The sequence below is a fragment of the Lissotriton helveticus genome, chromosome 3_1, assembly GCF_964261635.1.
Source record: "Lissotriton helveticus chromosome 3_1, aLisHel1.1, whole genome shotgun sequence".
In the NCBI taxonomy this organism is placed as follows: Eukaryota; Metazoa; Chordata; class Amphibia; order Caudata; family Salamandridae; genus Lissotriton; species Lissotriton helveticus.
The window spans coordinates 562,642,873-562,655,189 of NC_136061.1; the positions used below are offsets into that span (position 1 = coordinate 562,642,873).

Below are 12,317 nucleotides of genomic sequence, written 5' to 3' on the forward strand. Positions count from 1 at the left end.
AGTCTCTAACCTGTTCTTCACACAATCCACCACATTGTTTACATCTCCAGTATGGCATCAGCTAATACTAACTCTAAGGCTAATCTCCTATCTCAAATGGATCTGAACTCACGTAAGATGGTTTATCCCTCCTAACCTTTCTAAAAAAGCTGCTAAAAGTTTCAAACAAATCTGCTCAAACGGTTCCCTGAAACTTAAGTATTGGATGCCTATTTCTGCACGTTGAAGGGTGCTGTGATTAATGACCTATTACTCTTCAGTAACAGAAGAGCCCAGTTGGGAAAAGTCTTAACTTCTGGTTTCCAAGTAATCTTACTGCCCTCACCAGACTTCAATGCAGTTATTACCATATCCCTCTATAACAATGGAATCATCCTCATGCAAGCATCTGAAAGAAGTCTTAATCAGTTTGACAGAATCTTTGAGGATTATAAATACCTTGGAAAGTACGCGTCTGGATACCCTACCGAATCAAAGTCCACCCTCAGCATCGATACCACGTCCTCTAACTCTACCACCGCAGCCGTTTCTCTCCCACCTCATCTGAACCAGATCTCACAGCCCACTGGAACCTACGAGAAAATCAATGATTAAGAACCTGGAGCTTGTATATCCAATATAATCTGCCCGAGCTCGAAATTGGGGGATTTGTATCCCCTAGTCCAATGGGGCCCACTGCTCCTTAACTCAAGAGACTTGTAGGGAAAGTAAATAAGTGAACTCTTCCTACCTTTCACCCACTCTCAGCCTCAAGTACACCATCCTCGAGCCCGCAACGGCGTGAGGAATCGTAATCCCCTACATTACCCCTTTCCCCATGGGGCATCGTTTGCTCTCTACCTCTAGTCCGGCTTCACACATTGCTAACCCGCCCTCCATTGAGGATAAGTTTGCAGAGCTCAAGCATGATCTTCAACTAGTTAAAGATAGCTTGCAGAACCTATTACACGTCTTTCTGAAGATGGAAAAGTTGAGGATGATCAATTTGATGCTTGAGACAAATCAACCCAATACTCCCGTAACAGATGAGCAATACAGGAGAAAAACTTTGTCCAGGAAAACCAGCTCAATTTTCTTGGGAAAACACAACGTTTTCCTAATCCCCACTCCAGGCCCCATAGTTCTACTAACGATCTGTCTGAGGATATCATCCACTCACTACTTCTATCTAATAACGGCCCTCGCAGTGATGCTCCACTCTCACCACTCAATATTCAAACTATTCCTTCCAACCCATGTAGAGAAACTACTGTCACATGCAGAACTATGAACAAGGACAACCTAGTCCCTGTCCCCACATCATACCTGGAAACGGTAATAACTAAATCGCACATAAAATCGATGCTCCTTAACTGCAGGTCAGCGGTCAAACAAGCAGCTGGTATTGCCGAGCTCATGCTTACGCACGAGCTGGACATCATGATCCTAACTGAAACCTGGCTTAATGACTCCTCCTCACCAATTTTAAACATCTTTGTTCCTACCGAATAAGACATCATCAGACTAGATAGCTCTGTTAAAATTGAGGGTGACATTGCATACATATATCGCTCCAGTCTCACCCTGAAACACATTCAAATGGTGCTGATGTCCTCCTATTAACACCTAGGCATTGAAATCTGGAACAACAACCTCACATATCGTAACCTCCTGCCATATATAAAGACTTCTCTCCATTCCATCTCATCTTGGTCACTATTTCTCATTTCATAACTTCAAATAGGTTCGTTTTAATCGAGTATAATATACGTAGTACATATAAGAGAGGTTTGATAATTCTATTTTAATTCTCTAGTACATTTGGGGTTTGTAGTTGTTCAGTGGGGTCGCCAGATGTAAGATGAAGTAGTTGTATATAATATGATTGGGGGTACATGGAAAATAAATACTGTGAATTTATTATTATAAATGACTCCAATATAGTTCCAAAATTCTGAAACCATCGTATGTTAAATCTAATTGTTCATCTGATTCCATTAAGTTAATGGCGGCGTAGCGAGTAGTGACAGCTTCTGCTGCTCCTGGATGGATTTGGATGAACAATGACATTAAACAGATGATGGTTTCAGTATTTGGGGACTATATTGAGTTATTAACGATAGTGAGATCTCCATTACTATGGATTTAGGTAATGAGTGAAAATTCAGGGGCCCAGTATTAAATTCCTTATTTACAAGTGAATTTATGAGTTAGGTGGTTTGGTAGTCAGATGACTACGTCCTGAAGAGACCCTAACAATCAGACTGGATCGAAATGTTGACAAACCCTCCCTTTTGGTTAACATGTACAATCAAAATGAAGGGATTGTCTACTAGTTCACACTACCTTGTTAAGAACGGTTGCAGATAATGTAGACCACCATTGGAAATTGTATATGTTGTCTTGTATTTTGCAAATAAAATCACTATCTAAGCACTGCATCATCTACACTATTATCACTCATTTCACACTTTTGTTTCATATGAATTAACTTTTTGGATTGAAACAAAACTTGTCCTGTGTTTGTTTTGTAATTTAACTTTGGTTCACAATGAATTAAAAATATATGAAAATATGCAATGAATTAAAAATTGGGTCTCTCTAAGGTATACACGAGGTTTCCACCTTGGAATGAGTCTCACGGGACAATCGTTCTGGTAATACAAGAGAAAAAGGGGGCATGTTGGTCGCTGGTCACACATTGTGCAGTCTTCTTGATGATCAGTTTATAGAGTTGGATCTCTTTTTTACTTCCCAGGAATTTCGGAGGATTTGGCTTCCCTGGTTCCAGGCTGCAGCTTCTTTCTTTTTGGGAAGGCAGACAAGCCAGAAGAGCGCAGTCTGGCTGAGAAACGGAAGCACCTGGGCTGGTTCAGGAAGAGGAAAGACTTTGACATGGAAGGAATAAGGGCCGATGTGGGAGCAGTTCCGTCTAGACCTTATGGACTTACAGGTTGGCTACATAATAACGCTATTGACTACCTTTATTTCACACACCACAAACTTTGTTGCTATATGTTGCATAATAGTAGTTGTTTTTGCTACCCAATTCAGTGGATCCTATTTTATCGCTCCGAGAAAGATATAGTGCTAAGTTGGGCCTGGAAGCTGGGGCCATATTATGGTCAGTGCCACGGTGTGCAACTGGCATGTGCACGCATTTATTGTGGCCAAGGGTACTATAATATTACAGAAGGGGCTGCAGATCCTTGTGCGGTTCCTTCTTGTATATAGATAGTGCTGGCGCATGTTCAGCTCAGGCACTATCTTAAGAGGGCATTCCCCCGTGTGCATGGGGGCATGGCTCTAATCAAGTGAGGGCAGCATTTTGCCCTTGTGCCGTATTGTGTTACACGCTCTAACGGCATCCCTCTGGAGCTGAAAAAGGAGTTGCCATGATACCACCCTTCAGATTGGTGCTATCGCTCACTACCTTGGAGGCAGTGCATTATAAGTAATGGGGTGCACTGTCTTTGTTTCCGCCCAGCGCCCCAATTTGAAGGTGCAGTGCACACAGGACAGTGCTTTCTATCTGTAATACAACCCTTGATTTTCAAGCCTGTCATTTGGGAGGCACTGAAAAATAACTACAGCCAGTGAATAACCCACTGTGCTTACCTTATTATAGAATTCACTTCAATTGAGTATTCAAGTGGTGTAAGACAACATCCACAAAAGGATGAGTTGCTGGTCTGAATAAGGGGCCATTCGATCTTTGTGCATTACAACACCATATACTCTCATACTTGTTGATTGAGACTTGTGCTGCAGATAAGAATGCCAATCATGAAAAATAATGAGCTGGATCAGCATCTTTCTACTTGATTTGACAACATTAATCCAAGAGATTGAAACTTGGAGGAAGATACCCAGGAGAGCAGCATCTTAAACTCTAACTCTGCAACACCCTCTTCCCATCCTTGAGATCCGCTAATCTCTATTGCTTCCTCAACGCATCTTGAGGTCTAAACCTAATTACTTATGATTAATGGAAACGCATTAAGATTGAAATATACAGACTAGCTTTCTAATGGACTGCCTGGCTGATCAAGGGGTGAACTTGAAAAAGATCAGACATGGGCTAAATCTATCCGATAAGACTCTAACTTGTATTGTTTAATTTTCCTTTAAGTATTCATGTAATTCTATTTTTTCTAGTGCTCTGAATTAACCAATAAATGCATACAATGCTTTACAAAACTCACAATAAGTAAATAAGGTGCCATAGACTGTTCCAGATTATTGTGGGAGTAAGAAATTAGGTAGAAGGGGGTGGGAGCACACTGCTTCGCCTCCCAGCACAGATCACCCCTTAGCATTATAGTAAGTGCAGTTCATGGTAAATGCTTACTTGAATATTTACTGGAGTATTTCACCAAAGTTGGTGCAGGTTAGTGCTGTAAATCTCTAGACAAGGGTGTCTGAATATCATCTGTCATCAGTAGAGATTACAACGAATTTAGTCTGGGGTTGCTGAGCAGGCTGCCACAATCTTTTCTGGTCTCAGTACCTCTCACAGGTGCATCTCCAAAAGCTCGTCAAATCAATGGCTCAAGGGAGCCTTTTCAAACAGAAGGGGATGGGAGCACACTGCTTCATCTTCCAGCACTGTTCACCCCTTAGCATTATGGTAAATGCAGTTCATGGTAGATGCCCCCTTCAGTAAGAAATTAGGTGCCAGTTTGCTAATACAAAATATACAATTTAAAAAGAGTTATATTTCAATAATGCTTGTCACTTACCCATTTATTACACAAACACCAAAAAGCGTGTCACTTACCCATTTATTACACAAACACCAAAAAGCTTGTCACTTAACCATTTATTACACAAACACCATTATGAGAAACGTTCCTATAAAAGCAAATGAATGCAAAATAGTCCTCTAAGTTAACAGATCAAGCTTTTGCTGCGTAGGTTACATGCAGATGTTTGCATCTGCACATAACTCATTGAGATATTTTGCCATAATTTGAACTTGAGATCCACCTGGTGGCCTAGGATCGCTGCAAAAAAGATGCATTAAAATCACTGAGAAATCTTACAAGGGCATGTACATTTAACATTCAGGTTACACAGAGTGCTCTACAGCAGACACAACAGGCACATTAACTTTCCAAACTGGTTTAGGTAACACACCGATTGCTTCAGTAAGTGTATTGACAACCTGAGATGCATTACCCACCTGAGCTATCTTACCAGATTTACAGGTGCTTTATTCCCCGAAAGTATCTTAAATACACATCCTAATGCTTCCTTCCAATTTGTGGGTTCCAGACAGGCGTATATTGTTTGTGTTTTCAGGTCTGGTTTTTATCCATTAAAAAGCTGATGTATAGAAACTGTCTTGTTGACTTCTCACTGTCAGGGACAAAGACAGGAACTCAACAGTGAGCAGGCTGGTGGACGGCGCGAGGAGCTGCCTTCTATGCACCTGCTGCAGCCAACATTTGACCACTCACAGCCGGCCTTTAGCCGAAGACCTAGGTAATGAGCTAGAGCTGGCTGTGATTCCGCCCATTCTCTGACTTCTTTCTTCCCTTCTCAGATAGCTTCCTATTACAGGCGGCTCCTGGCTGAGATGCACCCTGTTGCAGAGTCTTGGGTGTTAATGAGGCTGGGCAATGAGGAGGATGCTGTGGCTCAAATAAGAACCGCCTTCCTTGCACTTGCTGCCACCACCGCTTGAACATGCACATCTGAATTGTGGCAGAAGGATGCAGGGGTGGCCTGGGCCATTGGCCAAGCTGCAATTCCTTCCTCCCTCTTTGCACAGATGCCTTGGAATGCCATCTTCTCCTTAAAGGCTTCTGCCTGCTTACTGATGGGTGCAGTTGGAACCTGTCAGCGTGCTGTTGCAGCACAACCCAGAAACTGTCTGTCCTCCACCTGCGTGGATCACAACAGCTCACACTTGTGTACCGAGGCTGCTGTTCTTCTGACGGCAGAAATCCCGGAATTCCGTCCTTTGTGGGACAAGAGTCCAGCCTGGCTGCAGAATTGACTGCAGTGCAGCATACTCCTCCTTCGATCCTCAAAAGCCCACAAACCCCACCACTCCAGGCACATAATATATAGTCAAATGAAAAGCCATGTGTCGTTTGAGAGATTTGTATAGGTACATTGCAGCACTATTTATTGCTAAACGCTGGGAAGTAATTGAAAGGGACACTCAACATGTTATGTAGCCTTCAAATAAATACATTATTTGGAGGGTTGTTGCTACCTGATTCCGAGTAAGATAACTGTACAGAGAAATGTATGTATAAAATAAAGAAACAAAGTAGTATGCGGTGGTGAAAGTCAGAGGTCTGCCCAGCCTGTAACCCCATCTAGAAGGAATTGGCTTACATCACTCTCTCCTGGGAACATGAGCTTATGTAGTGTCCCCATGCCAGCAAAGAGTGGGTGGGGCTCAGAAAATTGTTGGAATGAAGAGAGGCTGGTGCATGCGCGGCGTTGTGTGCTACACTGCCATTAGCAGAAATGAACAGCGGTAATAGAGTACTCGTTTGGTCACTTCCTCTGTAGCTGGGTGTGGCAGGTGGGAAGTTGAGGAAGAATAGGATATCCATGTGGCGCTTAATTGAGAATCTGTGGGGAGCCAGGTTCATCATAAAATCATTTGGTTGTAGAAGAGGTTTGAGGAGAAGGTGGGAGAAAATTGTGGAAGACAAGGTGGAGTAGGAACTGCGCTGCGTGCAATAATGTGTGAAAAAATAACGAGTGGTTCGATGACAGAGGAATAGTGGAGAAGTGGAAAATGAAAGAGCGTGATAGCAAAAAGGATCTTTATGTGTGCATCACAGAATCTGTGGCACCCCAGCTAATGGCAGCATCAAAAAGAATCGCACTGCTCCTTTAGTTAGTCCTCTTCTGCTGTGGGTCATATAGCCTAAAACATGGTAAAATAATCACTGAATGCTTCAAACTGACATTTAATGACCAGCTGAATCATTGTGCTCGACAGACCATGCTATTTTTGGATGAGATCGATAATTCAAGGAGATATATTTGGTCCAAGGAACGGAAAGACCATTCTTATGTGTGAGTGAAAAAAGATATTTGGAAAAAGAAGCGGAGACAGAGGGCGATCTCAGCCATACAACGCTAACCTGCAGCACTGACTGGATGAGTAATCTCAGCCATCAAACAAAAATTGGAATGGCAAGGTCTGCATGGTGGGGCAGAGGCTTACCATGCACAAATGAAGCAGCCTTGCAAAAACATGCGAAGCTATGCCATACATGTTGCTAAGTATGTGGAGGCTAGCCATGCATGTTGCTCAGCATCTAGAAAATTGCATATATTTCTGTGCATGCAGACGGTGACATTACCTGATGCCTGACTTGGGGAGGTTTGCCAAACCTGTTTCACTTGCTGTGGGCATGCAAAGGCTATCCATTCCTGTTAATGGCATGTGAAGGCTGGTTATACCTGGGGCTTAGCACGTGGCTCCTACATGATCTCGTTCTGGCTTTATTTAGGAATCTCCAATTATTCCTTCACATTTTTACTGATGGTATTGACCCATTGTTCTTTCCAAGAATTCCTGTGTAGAGACTTTGAATCCTCCCCTACCCATTAAATTGGTGTTTAGATTTTTTTCATGTTTTTACCAATGGTACTAACCAAATGTGCTTCATAATGCACCATTTGCCCAAAGCCTTTTTGGAAGAGAAACTCTAACTCCTTCGTGTGTGTTTAAAATAATTTCAATCATACCATTTGGTTCTGCTGTTCTGAATTTTTTATTTGGTTGGAGATAATACCAAAACATCCTATAAATTGGTTTCTCACAGGCCTTTTGGCCATTAAGTTCAGAGCTTACCTTAAGGTGGTGTTGGATATGGCCCTTTTTGCAGGGTTATCCCCAAACTTTTTGCTTCTTCCTCCTATTTTTTCCTGACTTGTTTGTGTTGGTTTTAGGACTCTGGGCACTTCACCACTTATAATCAGTGCTAAAGTGCATATGCTCTCTGTGTAAATTGTGCTATGGATTGGTGTTTCCATGATTGGATATTTGATTTACGTGTTAGTTCTTAGTAAAGTGCACTGAGTGTGTCATGGCCTGTAAATCAAATGCTACTACTGGGCCTGCAGCACTGTTTGTGCCACCCACGTGAGTAGTCCTAAAAAGGTACCTCAGACCTGCCATTGCAGAGTCTGCACGCATTTTGTAACTGTCATGTCGACTTGGCCCGTGCACACACTGGCCAGTCCCTAACGTTCCCTTTTCTTACATGTCAGGCACCCCTAAATTAGGTCCGAAGTACCCCTGTGGGCAGGGTGCAGTGTATGTGAAAGGTAGGACATGCTCTGGTGTGTGTGGCATGTCCTGATAGTGAAAAACGAAATGAGCTGTAATTCACTATTGCAAGGCTACCTTTTCTCCATAGGACAGAATGGGAAGTTTGTTTATGACATCTTATAAACATAACTGGCCCTGGGAACTAGGTGGGAAGATAAAATTTAGTATGCCTGAACTGCCTGAATACCCCTTTTAGGAATTAGGTATTTTCTTGCTCAGTCATCCCATGTGCCTCTACTGGAATGTTGATTACCTGTCTGGGTTTTGGACGACAGCTGGCTAGGAAGCAAGGGTGGCTCCCGATAGTCTAGGTAGGTCAGGAAAGGGCTGAATAGACCTGGGTTGCGATGGGGGAAGAGGGAGGAGATTTCCTAGCACCTCAAAGGGCTTGGTCTGCCTCTGACAATGCCGTCTCCACCCCCTGCTGGGAAATCTCACCAGAGAAGGCAGAACTGGTTCTGGCTGGGCACAGACACCCTCTGCCTAGACGATCAAAGGATTTTTGGATACAAATACTGGGGCCCAGACCCCTGAGCTTTAGAACTCTTTTGGATCAAGAAGACTGCCAAGAAGAAGAGCTGGAGAAGCTGTGAGGAGGAACTACCACTTTGCTGTGTGCTTTGCTGTGTTGACCTACTTTGGCTGCTCCTGTCTTGGGCAGTGAAAGGACTGGACTGAACTTTCTGCAATCTACTTTTGTGAGTTTCTCCAAGGGCTTGAGGTAGAGTTGGCCCCCTGTTCATGAAGTCTCAGGACCAGCAAAGATTTCAAGCTCTTCTGCCCTCAGCACTGGGGACTGTGTGTTTTGTGCTGCGACAGAAGAAAAGTTACTCGATCGCCACTGCCGACTCCGTATCCTGAGGGCACCGCAGAGGTCACCGCCGCAACGCAACCCTGGTCTCACTGCCGCCGCCAAGCCGCTGCTCTCACCGTGACATGTGGGCACCGCACTCTGCACCACCTCGCTTCACGCCGAAGCCTGGGCACCGCAGAGAGCACCACCGCAATGCCGCACCACTACCCTGGTCTCACCGACCATGCCTACTGATGCAGCCATCAAGCCGCTGCTCGCACCGCTACTTATGGGCCCCGCACTCCACACCGCCTCGCTTCACGACGACGCCTTGGCCTCCCCCACGCCGCAATCGACGCCACTGGTTGCACCGTGGTTTGAGGGCACAACTCATGAAGTTAAACGATGCACCGCCCTCATCCCGAACCGCAGCCTTGGCCTACCGACACCGGCACCATTGACTCCCGTTCATCAACCGACGACAGCGCTTCAGCAACGACGACACCGCTGCTTGCACCGTGACCTGACAGCACCTTGACGAGCACCGCCTTCACCTCGCACCGCGACCCTGGTCTCACCGACGACGCCATCTGAAGGCCGCCACCGAACGGCTGCTCGCACCACGACCTGAGGGCACAGCACACCACAACGCTGCACTTTGCAACGCAGAACCCGCCGCCTGCCGACGCCAGCGCTCCTGATCCCAACAGAAAGGAGCTCGACCTACAACGTGAGTGACTTCAAGGGCCTCGAAGCCCTGCATCTCTAACAGGTACTGTTTGCGGGTTTTCCCGACACCGTAGGTGGTCTGCAACTCCGCAACCAGCCTGAACTGTTTGAATTTGTTTGCTCACGACGCGTGATAGCCCCGAACGGAGCTATCGACATAACGGAACTGTTTTTAAAGCGTATTTTGATAATTGTGGATTTCTAAATACTGTATTGTGGCTTTTTATCGTTTTTGGTCTTGTCTTAAGTATATAAAAACATTGGATATTTTTCTAAACTGGTGTGGTGTCCTTTTGTAGTGCTTGCACTGCATTACTGTTGGTTATGTGCAAATGCTATACACACTGCCTCTAATATAAGCCTGACTGCTCGTGCCAAGCTACCCAAGGGGGTGAGCAGGGGTTATTTAAGGAGTGTAACTCACTTTTCCTGACTAAAGTGGTGGTTTCTGCCAGGCTTTGGCACATGCCCTAGCCTGCCAAAAATCCCATTTCTAACAGGTGGACAGAATGGAAAGCTTATTTCCTGAATTATATTGCAGCTGTCGATGAGTCGAGTGGAATGTCTCCGGATCAGGAGAAAAGGATTTTATTACATTCATTAAGACTTTAAGGGCAAAAGAATAGAATCAGATGAATAAAGCACCTTTTTCTGCTGATATGAATGTGTTTAACCTACCAGTGTTAGATCTTAAAAATTATTTTGCAACAAAGGTTTGTATTGGGATAACAAGATTAACGTTTTTCCAAAGGAAGAAAGGTTAACATGAATTGGTGGATAAGTATGTTTTGGAGTTTTAAAAAAATGGCCTTAGATTTCAAATTTTGGAATCTTTATGATGATTTAATCAGAGATCAGGTAGTCATGCATGTTAGCAATCCCACAATTCTGGAGTGCCTTTGGGTCATTGGTGATGCTATTTTAAAAGAATTTCTTGACATTGTACGCATGGCGAGATTTCAGATAGATGTGGAGTGGCTCTTAAACTGGGTGTACAGGACACTGATGTGCTGGGTAAGGTCAACGTGAATACCCGATAAAACATTCACTTCTAAGTTGTACAAAGAAAAACGGAAATTGATGGAACAAGCTGGGTGTTACCTCTGTGATAGTAAGGTTCTGTTAGCGTATAGTAAGTGTTGTCCAGCAGTTCAGCAGCAACATAGTTTTTGTGGTATTTAGGGACATTTTGCAAAAATCTGCAGGAAAAGGAATGAATGTACGTGTAAAATATGTGAATGAGGACAGGAAAGTGATAATGATTCAGTTTGCGATTTGGAGTATAGTGCCACTGAAAGTAATTTGGTAATGAATACGTGTAGCAACCTTGTGTGGAATATTAATGATATTATGTGCAAGAACAAACCGTAATGCTGGATGGCCATGAGTGGTGTGCATGTGAACATTTTTGCGGGCTTTGGTTAGCTTTTATGAAGAAATGTGGATATCTTCCTTTGTGGAGAGAGTGTTAAATAATTTGTTAGAACCAGACATACATCCTGAAGGTTATAGCAGTGTAAGAATCAACCTGTTAGGTTTTAGGTGATTTACATTTAAATTCAGAAACAGGAAGACCCGTTGCAAAGAAGGGACCTCTAGGGTTGGAGTGGTTTCACTAGAAAATAAGTATGTATTGTGTTGGATCTAAATAGTAAGGAGCAGGTATATTTGGCTATGAGGGAACAAATCTGGGTGATAGATTGTTTAAGGAATATCAACTGTGCTCAGCAGTACCATAGGAAATCTTAAAAAGAACATGTCCTCAAGGTTCACAAAGTACGTAGTATTCCTATTATGGTAAAATATGAAGTGTCAAAGGAACTTGACAGGGCGGTTGCTTCACAGGTTATTTAAACGATTGAGGCTTCAAATTGGATTTTGCCTCTAATTGAGGCTAGATGAAACCATGGTAAAATCAGGTTGTGTTAATTTCCCCCATTTAAACAACAATATAATGATTGACTGTTTTCCGTTTCCTGAGGTTAATGAATTGGTCATTTTCCCAAAGATGCTTAGTGGTTTTCAACTATAGATCTTTCCTCAGCATACCATCAGATTTCAGAATCAGAAAATGCTTTATTCGATTTTAGACAGTTGATAAAATTATAAAAGCAGAGTTTAAAAAACAATTCATACAATTAATGATTAACAATACAATATAAAAACAGCGGACCCGATAATACATGATTTACAAATTAAAATCTAACCAGTTATGCTTTTCTTTTTCCTTAAAATGCTTTTCAAAATTCCAGTCACTATGCCTATGCAATACACATTGTCCAGTAATTGTAAAAATAGGAAGGCCGGGCGACATTGCCGCCAGGCCTCCTGCTTCAGAAACGGCCTAATCTATCTAGCACGTTCTTTAGAATAAAATGCACAAAAATGGATCACATGCATAATTGATTGTAAGGATATGTTATCGCATGGGCAGTCACAGAGATCCCTGGACCAGTCATTGACAGCTTGAAATGTAACAAAACGATGAAAATGATCAAACCTGAA

At 43.2% G+C, this 12,317-nt stretch overlaps 1 protein-coding gene across 7 annotated transcripts in view; it reads left to right on the forward strand.

Annotated features, from left to right (window-relative positions):
• FTCDNL1 (formiminotransferase cyclodeaminase N-terminal like) overlaps window positions 1-12,317 on the forward strand; it is a 221,454-nt gene that overhangs the window by 128,822 nt on the left and 80,315 nt on the right. For all 7 annotated transcript variants that reach the window (XM_078680499.1, XM_078680504.1, XM_078680503.1 and 4 more), the window contains one exon: window positions 2,738-2,932. In XM_078680499.1, the coding sequence (XP_078536625.1) occupies window positions 2,738-2,932 (195 nt within the window). The remainder of the gene's footprint in view (window positions 1-2,737; window positions 2,933-12,317) is intronic.